At 42.6% G+C, this 18,803-nt stretch overlaps 2 protein-coding genes and 1 long non-coding RNA gene across 10 annotated transcripts in view; 2 read left to right on the plus strand and 1 right to left on the minus strand.

The window, feature by feature from the left end:
* EFCAB5 (EF-hand calcium binding domain 5) overlaps positions 1-3,319 on the plus strand; it is a 44,648-nt gene extending 41,329 nt beyond the window's left edge. For all 3 annotated transcript variants that reach the window (XM_077311294.1, XM_077311295.1, XM_077311296.1), the window contains 3 exons: positions 647-879; positions 1,862-1,958; positions 2,797-3,319. In XM_077311294.1, the coding sequence (XP_077167409.1) occupies positions 647-879; positions 1,862-1,958; positions 2,797-3,017 (551 nt within the window). In that variant the 3' untranslated portion in view covers positions 3,018-3,319. The remainder of the gene's footprint in view (positions 1-646; positions 880-1,861; positions 1,959-2,796) is intronic.
* On the minus strand, positions 1-5,277 carry LOC143824244 (uncharacterized). Of its 6 annotated transcripts, none has more exons than XR_013226736.1 (5): positions 4,763-4,852; positions 2,867-2,973; positions 2,623-2,717; positions 2,276-2,354; positions 1-749 (listed from the first exon to the last, which is right to left on the minus strand). It is a non-coding gene; the product is annotated as an uncharacterized LOC143824244 (long non-coding RNA). The 6 variants fall into 6 exon arrangements; XR_013226735.1 differs by lacking the exon at positions 4,763-4,852 and adding an exon at positions 4,336-4,715; XR_013226734.1 differs by lacking the exons at positions 2,623-2,717; positions 4,763-4,852 and adding an exon at positions 5,134-5,277.
* Positions 4,827-18,803, plus strand: part of NSRP1 (nuclear speckle splicing regulatory protein 1) — a 26,680-nt gene continuing 12,703 nt past the window's right edge. Inside the window, exons 1-2 of the mRNA XM_077311301.1 lie at positions 4,827-4,971; positions 7,384-7,465. Coding sequence (XP_077167416.1) covers positions 4,952-4,971; positions 7,384-7,465 — 102 coding nt within the window. The 5' untranslated portion in view covers positions 4,827-4,951. The remainder of the gene's footprint in view (positions 4,972-7,383; positions 7,466-18,803) is intronic.

Raw genomic sequence — 18,803 nt, forward strand, 5'->3', positions numbered from 1 at the left:
TCTTTTATTGATTCCAACAAGTTGCTTTAAACAGCCTGGAAACATCACAAGGTTTTCTTCTTGCATATGCCCTACCAGCAAAACTAAAACTAAGATGGTTTGAATTTATGTCATACATGAATTTCCCATGTAATCAAACTGTCTTCGTTCTTATCAGAGAATTCACATAAACTTCTGCCCATTAGTTCCCTGTTCTTGTTTAGTGTTAGAGCCAATATCAAAGCTATTTTGGAGCAATGCATCTCTTTTTGCTTTGTGGAAGTTGCTAGGACACCCTTTCTCAACCCCTGAAAGGTTTAGAGAAACCCCAGAAGTGGCACAATCATGCAGCATAAGGTTGGGAAGCATAGCTGTGGATCCTCCCACCCGGGGCCCCTCCCCTTTAGGCCCATCATTGGCCATTTTGGCAAACATGGGTCATATATCATTTGGTAAATGTTTAACAATTTTTTAAAATATATATAAACATTAATTAATTCCCAATCATTCAGGAAACCCTTCCAGGGCCGTCAAGGGACCCCAAGATTTCACAAAACCCTGATTGAAAAAGCCTGTGTTAGGAGATCTGGAATAGCTTTCTAAGCATACGGTCATAGATCCTTTGAAATAACTCTTTCTGAAAATGCACTGTCATTTGTGGTTCTAGAGGCAGAGTATGTTGGGGACTGGAGGCGCGGGGGAGTCCTCTTCTACCGATTCATGCTGCAAGACTTGCAAAACTGCATCTGGAATCTTGATCCGGAGCATTCCTTTGACGAAATAAAGAAGCATAAGCGGCCACCGCTCCTGGTGCACCAGATACTGAAGTGTGTGCTACTGATTTTGTACCCACAGTGGGCTGGTACAGAGGAGGTGGAAAACTGGACATGCTGCATAGAGGTGAGAGACTAAAAAGCACAAATTGCAGAGAGAAGCAGAAATATTTGACTCCTTTAAAAAGATATATGCCCAGGAAGTGAGGATGCTTTATCATGGGCCAAGCAACAAAGGAAAGCCAACAAGACATTGGGGCAAGGAAGACAGGGGCACAGCTTCATTTGCCAACTTTGAACGTAATTCTCATTTCACACTCCTCACCTGCACTATGTACTAGAATTCTTCACACAACTAGAATTCTCATCTTCACTTCAATAAAGAGGCCTCATAACAGCCCTCATTTCTGGGCTCTTTTGAATCTCCAGGAAAAAGAGAGCTTTAAAAGCTGTGAGTTAACCCTTCTAAATCTGCCTGTGATATTTCTCTCCTCACCTCCGTTTCTCCCTCCCTTTTTTCTAATTCTGAGATTAGAAAATTAGGGGTTTGGGTGGCATCAGCTTGCATTACAGCTAGTGACTTGGTGAAGGCCAGTTTCATTCAAAAGACAGATCCTGAAGGTACCTGTGGGTGAGTGACACTGACACACTGCCATTCAGAAGGGGCACCTGCTATCTCCACATTTGTGATTATGGTAGGAGGGCTACACCAGATGTGATGCAGGACATCTACATGTATATATTCACACATTCGCCTATTCACATGGAACACAGACAGAGTTGATTTTATGCTAGACCCTACCTGCTACCCCACTCTACTTTGCTGGACACGAGGACAGGGGTATTTTCGGTCATGCTTGCTCCAGTTCTTGAAGGTGGACTGGAAGCAGCTGTTTGCAGTGAGGTCTCCCCTGCTTTCCATATGGATCAGTAGGTAGGTGAGTCAAAGGGGATGCCCTTACCTAGTTCAACCTCAAAAAGCTGGACCTTTCTCCTACCTTGTAGCTTTTAGCCCACTGGACACTGCAACTCCCATTTCCTTTCCTTTTGCCATTCTACTCCCATTATTTATTTTTGGCCTATGATAATTTTTGTTTATTGCCTCACAGAAACTTGATGGTGATCTTATTGAGAACATTTGCTACTTTGATCCAACTGCTGCCTATGTCCAAATCCGATCAGAAGTTCTATACAGGTGCCTCCAAGGTAATTATAAATATATATATGTTCTGATCCCCAAATTTCAGAACTATTGCCTTTAATCTCACTGCATTGAAATCCCCTGAGACATTTCTCCCAATTTGATGTTGCCGCATACTTACAATGAGTCAATTAGGAATGACCAGGCTATGCAAACTCTACCTATACTGTGAAGTGTTTGGCCAGATGGAAAATCAATTTTGTAGCCAAGTGCAGTCCATATTCTGATGGTACATTACATGAATAGGTAGTACAAACAGAATTCCCACTAAGTCATGAAACTTGCTGGATGACTTTGGGCAGACCTTCTGGGCTTAACATACCTTCCAAGGCTTTTGTGAGGAAAGGAGACAGGTTGTGTGGAAAAGAGTACACTGATGGAGTACACTCCATGGAGGAAGGCTGGAATTCAAATAAACATAATTTATGCACATATAACCCATTTGAAAAACCCCTCAATGGAGGATCCACCCCCTGCCACAGTATTCACTCCAAATTTAATAGTGAACAGATTTTTGGCTGGGAACCCAACAGCACAGATTTCTGCATGTGCACTAGAAACTTTTGAGGATCCACACCCTTTGCACGCCAGCTCCTCACATATCACAACCAGAAAGTTATGGGACACAATCCCCCAAACATACAAAAAGCACTTTAAGCATGGGCAAACCTGAGCCATAAGGAACCATTCTGTAAATACTGCAGTCGCACAATGTTTAGTCATGTCATGTTTAGTCATGTGTGGAGAGGTTACACGTCAGCCAGCTTTGCCAGACCATGCCAAAGAAGAAGGAAAAGGTGAAATAAGTGGCTTATTCTCCTTTTGTGTTTCTTTTCGATGTAGGTGTACGCAGAATCGATGTTTGGAAGCTTGGTTCCACTCCAGTGGAGTACCTTTACAACTGGACACTCACCTGTCTGTCATTAATAGAGCTTGCAAAGAAACTTCAGTGTTCCCAGACTACGATTTCACAGTCTTCCAAGCAGCTGCTTCAGAGCCCAATTCAGTCAAGACAGATATCTGAGATTTCAGACAACATTAGCCAAACCTTCTCTTCTACTTAATGTGTTGCAAAATGCTTACAGCAAACATTGAGAGCATCCTGTGAGCATCTTCCCATTGTTCATATCTGTTATTTGTTGTAGTATATTTTGTTTAAATTAAAATAACACTTTTCAGTTAAATTAATATGATTGCTAGGGGAATGACCGTCTTTGCCATTTACTTAATGCCGATCAGAGACAGGAGAGGACAGGAAGAGAGGATCAGAGGGCAGGGAAGTTGAAACTTGTGCCTCAGCGGGATATCTACAAAACTGGTGATGGTGAAGGACAACAATGCAAAGAATAAAATCACTTCACAATTATATATGTGTACTCTTTTCTAAAGCAGCTTTCAGGAAGTCATTTTACAGTCGATGGGCAGAGGGCTTCCATTTCAACTCCACCCAAAGGGAAGCACACCCTCTTGACGTTCACAAGCACATTTGTTTTAAAGCAACAAGCAGCTTTCTTATTGGCTAGAGCTGGAGGTGACAACACACCCCAGTGTTCTGATCCAAGATTCCATCTTTGCAATCTTTCTGTGGAATCTTTTTAATAAAATTTGGGGAAATTAAACTTGTTTTGTTTTTTTTAAGCTGACAAAAAAACCCAATGATACGTCTACCAAACATTTTGTAATTTGAGACTGCTTTTAACTTTCCCTGATAAATTGACTACGACAATATTACAGGTTTTTTTTAATCTCCATGATTATCTCATGCCTGCTTCCACAGAAGAAAGTGAATTTCTTGATGAGGCTGGGAAGAGGATGCGGGGAGGCAGTTCAAGTACTTGGTATGATATCCATGGGAACAATGTCCTTAAAGATATCTTGATAAGGACAATTTCTTATCAGCTCACTAGCAATTCAGCAAGTATACTAATCGCTGTTTATAATAAAATTGAGGACAGAATGTTTTAGACATGTACCTACTGTGTCTTTAAAAATACAGATGCATGAACTTTCCTGGGATTCGTTCTGACCATTTTTTACTTTCCTGTTTAATTCACACCATTTTTTTCTTATACACCGAAACACAACTGTTGCAAGAGTAATACTGAAAAGTGTAACAAAGACTGAGTCCAAGGGGATCTAAGACCAACAAAATCTTATTTAAGACATTGTGTGCCTGCACACAAAAGCTTGCATATCTAGAATAAAACTTTGTGGGTCTTCAAGGTGCCACCAGACTCACATGACTCTGCCATATATTCAGGTGGGTAGCCGTGTACCTGACTGCACACAAAAGCTCACCCCCAGAATCGAAGTTTGCTGGTCTTCAAGGTGCTTCTGGACACAGACTTTCTTCTGCTACTTCAGACCAACACAATCACCCACCTGAATCTCTCTGAAGAAGTGTGCCTGCACACAAAAGCTTGTATATTCTTCTAGAATAAAACTTTGTGGGTCTTCAAGGTGGACCTAGACTCCCATGAACACATGGCTCTGTCGTGTACTCAGGTGGGTGGTCGTGTACCTGCATGCACACAAAAGCTCACCCCCAGAATCAAGCTTTGCTGGTCTGCCACCCCCTTGCATCTACTTCAAACAAGGGATTCCCTATGACCCATTTCATTCGAAATGCCTCGACTACTGACGCTGCGATCCCGGCTAAGAACGAGGAACATCCCTAACTGTCCAGCCTCTAAAGAGGACATTTCCACCAGGTTTTGTTTTAAGGCGCCCGGAAGAGGACGTACAACCCCCCCCCCCAAAAAAAAGAAGAATACCTGTCCTCCCCCAAGGTTCCACCTGGCCACCCTACCTAAGGGTCGCGCGCCCCTGCGGACCAGCAAGAAGTTCCCCTCCAGGAGGGAAGAAGCTTCCCCAACACGCCCGCCCGGCCCCCTGAGGCGTGAGAAGGCGTGGCCTCCTGGTCCCGCCCCCCGCCTCCAGCGCGCCGAATCCGCCGCGGCGCGCGAGTGACGGCCGCAGCGCCTCCCCGCCTGCCAAGATGGCGGCCCCGAGCAAGCAGTGAGTGGGGGAGGGGCGGCGGGCTGAGGCGATTTGGGGCGCGGGGGAGACCGAGGCCGAAGGGAATAGAAGGGCGCGGCGGCTGGGCGGGGAAGGGTGAGGGCTGTGGGAAAGGTTTTCTTGACGGGGCTCGGCTGCCCCCGCACGGTGCCTTCCCGGTACCTCAGAGCATGTGCAGTGCGTTCTGTCGCTCCGCGCTCTCCTGACCGTGCCCCGCCGTCGCCGTGAGGGGAAATGGGCCTGCTGTGGGAAGGGGCAAGGCACGTCGCCCAGCCTGAGCTCTTCCTGGGAAGGGGGTGGAATGACAAGAAGTGGGGGTTATGGGGAGGGGGGGCTGAAGGAGACCTCCCTCCCCCGCAAGAGCAGCCTGGAAATTGGGGACCCCCCTCAGGCTTCAAGGGCGACGGTGGGGCATCTTGGCCCGCTTTGCCTCTGGCTAGGAGAGGGGTGGGACATTATTATATTATATTATATTATATTATATTATATTATATTATATTATATTATATTATATTATATTATATTATATTATATTATATTATATTATATTATATTATATTATATTATATTATATTATATTATATTATATTATATATACTGCCCTCCCTTTTGGCAATTTACACTAGAAACTTTCATAATACAATGCAAAACAATAAAACACCTTGACTTAAGTATATGATAATATCTTTGACAATAGGAATTTGCATTGGATAACACAGTTTATAATTTAACATTTAGCGTTCAACGATCAGCTACGCAGCTTTTTCTGCACCGAGTCTGTTTTTTCTTCTGATAGTGCAGTGAGTGGTGGTGGCTTGTTCACTTGTCCTGACCAAAAGCTTGGTGGAAGAGCTCCCTTTTGCAGGCCCTGCCAAATTGTTTTAGCCCCAACAGGACCCTGATGTCAGGCTGGGAGCTCATTCCACCAGGTGGGGGGCATTATTTGACAAAAATAATAGCAATAGTATATTATTAGATTTAATAATAAACTTCTTCTCCCTAATCGGCTCAGGGCAGTGTACAAGCAAGTAATTGTAGGCTGCCACAGGAAATGCAACGGACTGGATCCATGCAATGCAGGTTACCATACCGCTTGAGAGCTACAATTTTTGTAGGTGCTGATGTAATATGCTGTGAAAAAGCAAAAGTGAAACAAGGTATTCAGAACCGGAACTTTGTCGCATATTGGAATGAAAAAGAAGAGAACTTCTATCTGTACCTTTAAATTTTTTGGGTGATTTTACCAGCTATGCCAGAGTATTTTTTTTCTTTCACTAATGTTGTTGTTAGGGTAGTGTGCAACATTTTAAAGTTCTCCATAAATATAAACAAAAAATGGTAAAAAACATAAAACTATAAACCTGAGTGTCCCAGTTGCCTCACCTCTTAGCCCTCAAAGCAATGCAAAAATAATTGGGTAGGTTACATCCTCTGTTGAGCAGGGATTTTTTGTACATTTGTGGAGGGTGCATAACAACCAAGACAGACTCCTGAGCATCCTCCAATGTTAACCCCTCCCTAAAAAAAATTATCAAAACAACAGTACATAGAAGCTGTAACTTGGGTATTTGTAAGAGTGCATTCGCAAAATGTACTATAAGTGCTAGTTGATATGTTCCTCCTTCTCTTGCATCAGGAGGGATTGCCTCGTCTAAGACTGCATTTCACAAATATGCCTTCCGAACTAGTTTTATATTTGACTCCCGCAATACATTGACCAAGACTAATGGGGCAACAATTTCGAATTACAATGTAGACTGCCTGGGAGAGCTGGTAGAATTGCATGAGGAATAAACCAGTGTATACAAACCAGCTCTTAAATATGGCAAGCAAAGAGCAGGGAGAAACATCTTTCTTCCTCCCATGTTAGTTTTCTGTTTGATGGGAGTTTTAAACACAAGAAAACATTCCAAAATATGCTGGTTCCCTTTTGGACATTGTCTTGCATATGTAAGCCAAACTGCTGTAAAGGGGTGGAGTCAACTTTGAACACCCTCTGCTTGCCTCTCCTATCCAAAATAAATATTGATTCTCTTCATTTCATAATGCTTCTGATAAATTTGTTTTAATTCTGATATCATGCTTTTCTCTCCAGACAGGACCCAAAACAGCTTACAATATTGTTCTCTGTTTCATTTTATGCCCACAACAACAACCACCTACTTAGGTCAAGTTGAGAGGGTGACTGACCCAAGTTTACCCAGTAAGCTTTGATGGCAGAGCAAAGATCTGAACCTGGTTCCCTCCAATTCTAGTCTAACTACAACACGTCTCCTTTCTCTAGTTGCCCCCAAATCTTGACTTTTGTTGTACACTTCTGCACATTTCATGATTAGGAAAATTAGTATTGAACAGATAATTTGGGGCATTTTCTGGAAAGTTAGCAAATAAATCTTTGTTTTCTTCCCACAGATATGGTCTTATTTTCCCCAAAAAAGCACAACAGAAAACCTTCATCAAACATTCAGTCTTCATGGATGACTCCGATGATGAGGTCAGTTTGTATTTTAAAAGTGAACTATGGAAGGCCCACAAAGTGATTTACAAGCACTATAGGTTAAAGCTCTGCTCGGACAGTCAGACCAAGTTGATTCAGAATTAAGAAAGACGCAAATACTGTCCCAAAGATTGGGCAGATCTGTCTCAGGATGGTGTTCTGTTGAGAGTGAATACCCACTGCAAAGAGTCTGCTTTATGCCAAACTTCAGAAAGCTGGGGCAATACGAGCAGGGCCCTATCCAGTCTTTGGAACTTCATATGGGCCCCAGGGCCCTATGTGTTCTGGATCAAATAAAGACTGACATTCTCTGGAAGTTAAAATGATTAAATGGAGACTGTTGTCTTTTGCTCACATCAGAAGAAGACAAGAGTCACTGGAAAAGACAATCGTGCTATCAGAATTTGAAGGCAGCTGGTGGAACGAGCTCCCTGAAGAGATCAGGGCCCTGCCCGAACTCCCACAGTTCCGCAGGGCCTGCAAAAGGTTGCTCCTCCACCAGGCATTTGCCTGAGACTGACCACTCGTCCCCCCTCAGACATCTCCTCCATGGCCTGAAGCAGTCTGACCTCTCTAGGGGGTTTAGCTTGTTACGTTGTTATTGTTGGGATCACTGAAGTCGTGTTGTTTAGAACCACTGTTGGATTTTTATTGTTGTATATTGACTATGTTGTATGTTGACTCATTCCATGTATCCTCCTATGATGTGGTAAGTAAACCGCCCTGAGCCATATGCAAGGGTGGTATAGAAATCAAATAAATAAATAAAAATAAATAAATAAAGACAAAGACCCAACATGATATGGATGGGCTCAGTCAAGGAAGCCACCAACCTCAGTTTGCAAGACCTGAGCGAGGCTGTTAATGATAGGATGTTCTGGAGGTCACTAATTCATAGTGTTGTCGTAAGTGACTTGACAGCATTCAACACACGCACGTGGGCCCTGGGTATTGTTAGGCAATAGTAAAATGGCAGCATTTTGAATTGACCCTAGAAACTAGCAGGAAAGCGCTTTCAAAATTGATGTCTTGAATTCCCTGAGGACTGTACCTGTGAATATCCAGGTTATCACATTTGTGGCCAACTAAAATTCCTTAATAGTTTTCATCGACAATCCTACATGAACTGCTTTGCTCTGGTCTGGTTAACACTTGTGCCATAGCAGATGTACTTTCTTACGACTGCTGCTCTGAACACTGACAGTGATTGCTGTATTGTTAAATATCAAGGTCTAGGCTTATTTTGCTTATTGATTGCTTGCTTATGTTTTCTGTGTAAAAAAGAGAACAGACTTGTACAGTACCATAGGAGAAGAGGTAGTTAGGCTTTTTGTTTATTTGCTTACCATTTCCCCTTGAAATTCTGTTATGTGCGTTCTCGCCTTATCTCACTTGTGAGATATGTTTCTGTTTCATGAAAATGCTAGAAAGCACTGGTATCTCAGGCTAGCCTGATCTTGTCAGATCTTGGAAGCTAAGCTGGGTCAGCCCTGGTTGGTATTTGAATAGGAGATGCTGATGTTGGCAGTGGTAAACCTCTGAATGTCTCATGCTTGAAAACCCCATTGAGGTTTCCATAAGTAAGCTGTGATTTGACAGCACGTGCCACCACCAGAAAAAAAATCAGTTAAGAAGTTCATAAAAATAAGAAGACATAGCTCTAGTTAGGAATAATGACTTAATGCAAGTCAACAAGTTTATTGTAGAAGGTTAAACACAAAATTATTTTTTTGCTCATCCATATTAACCTTAAAGTAGTCTTGAACCAGCTTGGTGTAGTGGTCAGGAGTGTGGACTTGTAATTCGGTGAGCTGGGTTTGAATCTGTGCTCCCCCAAATGTAACCAGCTGGGTGATCTTGGGCTTGCCACAGCACTGAGAAAACTGCTTTGACCAAACAGGAATATCAGGGCTCTCTCAACCTCACCCACCTCACAGGGTGTATGTCATGGGGAGAGGAAAGGGAAGGCAAATGTAAGCCGCTTTGAGACCTCTTTGGGTAGAGAAAAGCGGCATATAAGAACCAACTCTTCTCCTTCAGTAATATCAGGGCTCTCTCAACCTCACCCACCTCACAGGGTGTCTGTTGTGGGGAGAGGAAAGGGAAGGCAATTGTAAGCCTCTTTGAAACTCCTTTGGGTAGAGAATAGCAGCATATAAGAACCAACTCCTCCTCCTCCTCCTTCTTCTTCTTGTTGACTGGTTGCTGCTTTCACTTGCAATTAATTTTGTGAGTAGGGCTTTTATGAATTTGGGAGATCTGTTCCTGAGAATAAAATCAAGCACACACATAACAGTTTTCAGGAACTGTAAATGCTGGGAAGGGAGAGTGTTTATGAAGTCATATTTCACTTTATTTTTAAAATGGCTTCAAGATGACCTGGACCATAGTTTTCCGAATGTCTTTCATTTACTACATGAGTAAACCATGAGAAATTTATCCTTTTGAAAAGTTACTGCCTTATCACTTTATGGGGGCTTTATAGTATCTCCCATTCATCTTAGCTTTATAGTATCTCCCGTTCATCTTAGCAAGACTTCCTTTTGAGTAAACATGTATAAGATTGGGCTGTGAGTCATGTAGGAACATCACAATTGGGATGCTTAGATATAATTTAGCAGTTTGATGGCCTTTGAACTAGATCATTAGGCCAACATACTGTCCTACCTTGTACATAATCTTCCTTCTTGAACTTGTACATTGTGTTTCTCTCACTGGGAAACTGAAATAAACGTTTCCTTTTAAATAGCTGGCTTCATATTGGTGTCCTGCCTAGTTTTATTTCAGACATCCACATTTTGTCAGGGACTTGAGATAATTAATTCACTCAAATACTATTTCCTGTAACTTGAAGAGTCAGGTCTTTGTGTGTGGGTGGGTGGGGTCATATTCATGCTTACTCGGAAGTAAGCCCCACTGAATTCCTGTGTACTTAAAATTGCTACAGCACAAGTGTTGTATGCGACAAACTCTCTAACTTTAAAATAAATGGTCCATAAAGATTTGCCATGTTTTTGATTCTTTCTTTTAAGTCTTACTGCATTTAATAGCACTTAAAATTGCCACTATATATACACCGGCCAATTCACAAGAAAGAGTTATGTTCTCTTAAATTTAGAATTATGCCAGTTTGAATACCTACAGATGAAAATGCTGTTTTAAAAGTAACTTCCATCATTTTAAAAATCATCCGTATGATACTTGCCGTTTTTATCCATGGATATTCTTTTGGAATAAATGTGCCTAGATCAGATGTGAATGGCTGGTGCGCCAAAGAAAAAATCATGTGTATGCTTGCAGAATTACCTTCAGGCATATCAGCTAAGTCCTTACCTGGCCTACTTTATGACTTCTGAAAAACAAACAAATCCATCTATAATCTATAATAACAGAATATGATGTCAGTTAACTACAGCTGTTGCGCGCAAAGCAGAACATGCACGTTAACAAACATTCTTTAGATACTCCAATCCATTACTGGGTTTAATGCAAGATTCTAATGATCACTTACAGAGCCCTTAATGGCCTTGGACCTTGGCCTCCTGTCATTATAAGTTCACTTACCTTAGGAAAACTTTATGAGGGCTGAATTTTAAAGATATTTTAAAGATATTTAAAATGCCTCATGGATTGGGGCCCCTGTGCCTGTTTCAACACTTGAAAAAGCATGGAAGTTGGAAGAAGAGTGCCACTCTGAGGACCCAATCAGGATCAGGCCCTCGTAGCATTTTAAAATGCTTTTTCAGCATCCCCATGGGGACCACAAGGTGGCCATCATGTTTAGTTTATCTCTGAAGGTACCATCCTACAGGTGGTTAAATGATGGTGGAATCATTCCCATGGTGACCATAAGGAGATCATGATTAATTTGTCCCTGAAGGAACCATCCTACAGGTGTCTAAAGTCAGTCGGTGCTTATCCTTTTCAGTGGCTCCCACTTTGTGTAAGAGCCTGGTTGCAGTGATCGGGAAGGCCCCCACACTCCTGTCATTCTTCTGAATGCGTAGACCAGAAATGGTTAGGAGGGCATTTTACAAAGGAACTAGAACTCTGTTATAACAGAACTGCGCCAGAGATCCCTATAAGTGATGAGGTTATTACTCTTATTGTACATGTTGTGTCCTTTGTTTCTGAAATGTTTTCTACCTTTGTAACCCCCTTTTTACATGATGGTAGGTCATGCCTTAGACCAGTGTTTCACTGTTTTCCCAGTTCTGTCATCCTCCTACTGCATAGTTAATTGAATGTCTGCTGTTCAAATTGCTTTTCAGACTTCATACTCCACTTAGGGTATTGGTGATATAAATGAAATCACTAATAATAAATGAATTGGTTGTTCCAGGAGAGGGTGCTGCAGGCCATGAAACCTTCAGTTAAATCTCTCTTCCTGCTTTTCGAGAGAGGCCAGCAAAAAAAATCCGACATTAGTAGTTGGAAATGTTCACATTTTATAAATAGGCTTGATTTTTGCAAAGCGACTCTGCCAAACACAATCAAAATAATCCAAATTAATTTATAAAGGGCATTCTTATGCCAAACTTTATCCCAGACCTCAGGGTCCTTCCCTTTTCCCCTTTCTAGAAAAGTATCGTAATAAGATCATAAGATAAACCCTGCTGGATCAGATAACTGGTCCATCTAGTCCAGCATCCTGTCTCACACAGCAGTCAACCAAGGTCCTCTGTCCAAAAACAGGTATAGGGACCAAGGCCTTTCTCTGATGTTGTCTTCAGAAGTTGAATGCTTCCGAATGTGGAAATTTCTCTCCATCATCATGGCTAGTAGCCACTGATATGCCTACCCTCCACAAGTCTGTCTATTCCTCTTTTAAAGCTGTTTATTCCTCTGGCAGTGAATTCCTCATTTGAATCACTCTCTGTGTAAAGTAGCAAGCAGTTCCTTTTGTCCCATCCTGAACCTACTGCCCATCAGCTTCCTTGGATGCTCTTGTTCTAGTATTTGGGGAAATGGAGAAAATCTTTTGCTTTGTCATGCATACTTTTATAAACCTCTATATCTCACCCCCCCCCCCCCCTATTTGCCTCTTTTTGCAACTTTAGCCTTTCCTCGTAGGGAAGATGTTCTAATCCTCTAATCATCTTGGTAACCCTCCACTGTACTTTTTACAGCTCCACGATGTGTGAGAGAGCAGGAGAGGTCAGTGAGTTTCCTGATCGGTGGGAACTTGAATCCGATTTTTTATCGCCCTAATCTTGACTCTCTGTCCATTACACTACATTATCAATAGTGTCTTAAGACAAACTTTTGGTTGTTGCCTGATTATTAGAATCATAGATACCTGGATGGGGCAGGCTCAGTTATCTCCATTGATCTCTATGGAGCAGCATAAATAGCTGCAGTCTGGGACACAGCTTTTCTCCTTTAGGGATATTGCAAACCTCTTCCTTGATCTTCAGTTTTCATTTAAAAGAAATGGAGTCTCTTTTTTGATAACTTTCAGAGGCACAAGTGAAAAATGTGCCAACAGAATTGTCTCTGTAACTTCCAGCCTCTTAGATACTGAATTTTAATTTTTTTTTTCCTGTTCAGGATTGATGGCACTCCCTTCTTAAGTATCCTCCAACTTTAAAATACCTGGCACAGTAATTTATAATGAAAAACTGGGAATTCTTTACTAATTTCTAATCTAATGTCCTAATTGAAAAAGAAAACAAGTATGCATTTTAATGGGGGCATATGTTTTTACTGGTTTGCCCAGTAAAGAATTCTGATACCCATAGTTTTAATAGGTCTGTTTGCACTATCCCTTTGATCAGGCGTAGCTCTGAAAGCGAGTGGTGGTGTTGAACACCTGCAGAGGTCTACATATTGTTTCACACTCCACAAAGCTGTAATAAATTTCATGGCCGCCTTTATCATCAACAAAAAGGATCATTTAAAAAAACAACAAAATTACTTTATTAGTTCGGCAATAATTTTAGGCCTTTTCAAGATAAGGAGCTGAATTTGGGAGGGGTTTCATTTCCTGGTTGCTCCATTATCAGCAAAAACCTCTGCCTTGAAGGTCTGAAGATGGTGTATTTATAACTGAACTCTAATAAAGTCTCTGCTGGCAGAGCTGCACACCTGACTTGGTCAAGATGATTGTATATTAGATAGAAAACTTTTTTTCCTTTGTCAGTGTCACTATGCATATTTCATTAAGATTTCCTTTGCAACCCAGTTCCACCAAGAGCTGTCAGCAAACTTGTACTCTCTAGCAAAGCTGTTGCCGGGCTTTTAAGCCCTGAAGAAGGTCACCTTTTTCTGCCTCTTCCTTTATATTAAGCTTCAGTGTTTAATGCAGGTTGAGTTGACCATAATTGTTGGTCACAAAAGGGGCAAAGCTAAATGCTTTACTGGATTGTATAAGTTTGGGTATGCAAGCTTCTGTATGCCATAGATACAAGTTGATCCAGTAAATATTATATAGTTGCACTTCCAAAAATGCTTTCAGCAGTTTTCCACTAGATACTCTAGTTGATCAAAGACTGGATAACCGTAGCAAGTATTTGGTGGTTTATATCATTCTACTCTCTGAGATTTTGTCCTCATAGTAACCCTGTGAGGTAGGCTGAGAATCTGTGACTGGCTCAGACTTTCATGGCAACCAGAATTTGAATGGATCCCATACCCTAGTTCAACACTCTTACCACTACAGATTGTTGCTGGCATCCCATATTATTATCACACACATGGGCTCACTCCTTGGCAGGAGGTGTCAAACCCTCCACCATACAAGATGGAACATCCCCAGGGAGTTGCTGTTGTCCCAGTGAGGCAAACGTACAGGTAGAGTGACTCCCTGGAGCCTCCCCAGGCTGGAGTAATGGCATGGTGGAGAGGTCTAGAATGATCCCCCCTCCACCCATCCATACTGTACCTCAAAATGATTTTTCAAGAACAAAACAATGCTGGGATTTTGCCTGCAGAACTTTTTGGCTATCTGAACCGAATTGCCCATCCCTACTGTGCAGAGGAAGACACTTCTGCTTCTCACTTGTCTTGAAAACCCCTTGTGGGGGTATCCATGTCAGCTGCGACTTGATGGCACGTGTTTTTGTGTGTAAAGTGCTGTCGAGTCACAACCAACTTACGGGAACCCTGTATGGCTTTCAAAGGGGTTCCCAAATTGGTATGCCCCCCCGGGGGTGATGGAAGGATCCAGAGGGGTGATGAGGAATTTGGGGACAGTAGGTGGGCTGGTCTGACTCATCCTGTTGCAGCTGCGTCTTCCTAGCAAGAGATGTTCCAAGGTGGCTTGCCTTTGCCTGCCTCTGGGTGGTAGTACCTCTGGACTTCCTTGGTGGTCTCCTATCCCAGTGCTGACCAGGGCCAACCCTGCTTGAAGAAAACAACAGCTTCAGAAGGTGGGCTGGATGGGACCATATTCCTGCTGCGCTCCTTCCCCTCATCAGACTCTGTCTGTCCCAGGCTCCACCCCAGATCTTAACCCAGGTTTGGCAACCCTTCTCCAAAAGTCTCCATCTTTGGGAGAATAGCCATGGGATTTTCATTGCTTGCTTCTCTCTCTCGCACCCACACACCCACACTTTCCCCCCTCCATTCACTCTTTGCCTCCAAAGAAAAATTGCGTTTATTCACAGGATCCAACATATACTCTTCAGTTCTCCAGTTCTGTGAATTAAGCTGATACTGTGTCACAAAAACCTGGTATATTTCTCATAACAAATTGTGCAATTGCTGTCCTTGCTGTGTTAATTACTAATAAAAGCGGTATGTACCTCCCATCTTCACGTATTGCATAATTCTTTTCAAAAGCTAACAGTGTTTAGCATCCCTCAAAGAGAGGTTACTGCTTTGTGTATTTGGATCAAATCAGCTCCGTCAGGTCTCAGGTCCTTTCCTTTAAGCCCTGCAGCTGACAAACAACATTTTGTTTCTTCGGGGCTGTTTGAGTCCTGTTTGGACCAGCCGTCCCCATGCAGTTATCCTTGCTTTGGAAGATGATACCATCCCTTGGAAAGAAACCTGCACAGCTCTGTCGGATTCCAAGATAAAGAGATTAAGAGATGTTTAGGAGTTATGCTTTCCAGCATTCCATGGCCTTCGAGGGCAGGAATGAGAGAGCTTATTGAGCTGCTGGGTTCCGAGGTTAACTTTGAACATCCAGAAGAGAGAATTTCCTTCTCTTTGTTGTTGCATAATTGTGCCTTTCACTTCTGGCTGCCATTTAAAGCTTTCTAGGTTGGGGTCTCTGTTCACAATGCAGATATGTTGTCACTTCAACTTTGGAGCAGCTCAGAACTTTTTGCCTGTTGTGAAGAGCTGGAATGTTTCATTTTCCATTTATGAGCCAATTAATAATCTGAGTGCCTCTCCAATTGGCTTCATCCCAAGGGCTTTCTGAAGCCAGGATTCCCTTGGTTTCTTTGCAGCAGTGCCTCCTTTCCATTCCACTCCCACTTCTTCAAGCGGCATGTTCTGCCTCTGCCAATCGCCGCAGCTTGTCTCTTACAGCAGTTGTATTTTAGAATGGTTTGCCAGAGGAAGTCCTGAAGGTCCCATTGCAGGTTGTCTTCCACAAGTTTCCTGTTGCAGCTTGCTTTCTCTTGATGGACACATTCACAGACTTGAGCTGAGCCTTGCAGAGCTGTCTGCATTGGTATTCTGACCTTTCTGCATGCAGTTCAGAGTCCAATATGTGGTTCTGTTCCCTCCCCTCCCATTTTATCTTAATTACAAACCCATGAGGTTGGTTAGACCATAAAGGAAGAAGAAGGGTAGGTTTTTAGACTGGACTTTTCTCTATCTTAAGGAGTCTTGGAGCAGCAAACAATCACGTTCCCTTCCTGTACCCAGAAGTCGCCTTCTGAGATAGGTGGGGCTGAGAGAGTTTGGAGAGAACTGTGACTGGTCCTAGGTCACCCAGCAGAGATGTGGGGAATTAAGCTCTCCAAATTAGAGTCCGTTGTTCTTGACTACTACACCATGCTGATCCATATTTTATTTATTTATTCACATTTATATACCGCCCTCCCCGAAGGTTCAGGGCGGTTTTCAGCTGTCTTGATGGCTGAGTGGGGATTTGAACCATGATATCTCCATGATCTCTCCAGTCTTGGTCTCTAACACTATGCCAGTACCCACTCTCATTATGTGTGTATGTGTGTGTGGGGGGGGGGAGGTTGCAGTTTGAAGAATTTCCCTGAAAATATTGTAACTCTGCATGCAAGAGGATCTGGGAAGGAAAGGGTTAAGAGAATTTGCTCCCTTGGCAGTAGCCCCCTTCCCCAGTCAATTCCCCAGTCAGGATGCTGAGCCTCCTTGGCTGTTGCTTGCCTTATGTTTCATCTTCTAAATCTACGGGACCTCTCTTCTTTGCTCTCTTATGTAGGCTTGGAACTGTAGCAAATTAACCTTTTATTAAAAGTTTATCTGTTCAGAATAAGTTAAAGTATCTACATGAATATGTCATATAATATATGCTTCTATTTTTATAGTAAAAAATGATTTCTCTTGTTACCATTGGGATTCAAGTCAACTTTGTAATCAGTTTGAACAGCATTTTCTCTTTAACTGGGAAACATGGAGAATCAAGCATACAGCATAAAGCCTCTGTGCTTCCAGGGCAGATTTTTTGGGGGTTTTTTGTGTGTTTTTTTTTACATTTAACCCAATAAAAATTGGGAGAGTGGTAATGCCGGGAATAGAGAAAAATCAGGAAAGATTTGAGGTCTAGGACGTTCGCCCCAATAAAGGAAAATCAGGAAAGATTTGAGGTCTAGGATGTTCCCCCCAAACTCTGCGATTCTTGTTCAATATTAATTCTTTTCCTCTTAGGGGCCAGCAAATTTCCTGAATTTCAGTGTAGCTTTAAGATTCTCCCCTCCCATTCCAGAAAATATTAAACTGCAAGCTTTGTGCCTCCAAAGAATACCATGATAGCGGGCAAGCAGAAATCCCGCGCCAGATTGCTGACTCTTTAATAAACGACCCGTTGATAAGTAGAAATAATACAAAAGAACAGGAAGTTCCCATCTATCAATTCTCTCAGCACAACAGGAAATTGTCACCCATAAAGCACTGGACGAGGTGTTTGTGCTGGCTCTGTTTCTCTTAAACTTCCCAGCGTGCTGGCCAAACAAACGACAGGTGGACCTGTTTAGAATTTTATGTACCAAAATGGAGGCCTATCTATCATTTGCCCGATCTCCAAACACAAGCACAGTTGCAGCTTATAGGCAGGTCTGGGGGAAATTACAGTGAGTTTTAAATGTTTCATAACCCAAATCTGTTTTCCTCCCTCAAAATCTCTAAAATTCACACTGTGTTTTTCTCCTTGCCCCTCTTGCCTCCAGCATTTTGGAAAGAGAGCCTCTTGGTCTAGTCATCACAATAAGCCATACTATTATAGCTCTTCCAGAAAAACAATCTCTCTTCAGAAACTGCAAAAAGTATGTTTTCTTTCATCGGAATCCTCCTGCTTCCTCCAGAATTTGTTTGACAAACATCTAATTTTACAAGCATCAAGAAAGAAAGCAAAATTCAATACAGACCATCACTGCCTCAGACATAAGAACCTAAGAGAAGCCATGTTGGATCAGGCCAGTGGCTCACCCAGTGTCACACAGTGGCCAAAACCCAGGTACCATCAGGAGGCCCACCAGTGGGGCCCGATTTAAGAAGCCTGTCATCTCTCAAGCACCAAGAATACAGAGCATCCTTGCTCCAGATAAAGTATGCTATCTATGCCTTCTGGCTAAATCTACTAATAGACCTCCACTCCATATGTTTATTCGATGCCCTTCATTTTTATCTGCTTCTTCTTGTGAAAAAGGGAGAATAGTACTTGTTCCTCTATCTTGGATATCCCCTTGCTGATCCCGTGCTTTTTGTACCCTGGTAGACCAGTCCCAAACGGTAATGACTGGGGAAGGCACTGGCAAACCACCCCGTATTGAGTCTGCCATGAAAATGCTGGAGGGCGTCACCCCAAGGGTCAGATATGCCTCGGTACTTGCACAGGGGATACCTTTACCTTTAGACCAGACCCAAAGGTTGATGTGGTTCTGTGTTCTTGTCTCCAGCAGTACTCAGACAGAGTTCCCTCACCCCAGAGCATACTCTTGTTTCTTCCCATTATCTGGTATTCAGAAGGTGGCTACTCGGGCCAAGAGCTTCTGTCCCCTTCTGTGGTACTTCTAAATATAGGGACATCACAGTTGTCATTGCACAGATGTCACAGTGACAATCAGCAGGCCAGTTTTGAAGGAGGGAATTAGCTTTCTCCGGCGCTCATTTGGACATCAATGTGAAAAGAAAAAAATTACCTGCCACTCGTTATTCCATGTAGTTTTTTGGGCATTATTAA

Source organism: Paroedura picta, chromosome 15, assembly GCF_049243985.1.
Source record: "Paroedura picta isolate Pp20150507F chromosome 15, Ppicta_v3.0, whole genome shotgun sequence".
NCBI lineage: Eukaryota > Metazoa > Chordata > Lepidosauria > Squamata > Gekkonidae > Paroedura > Paroedura picta.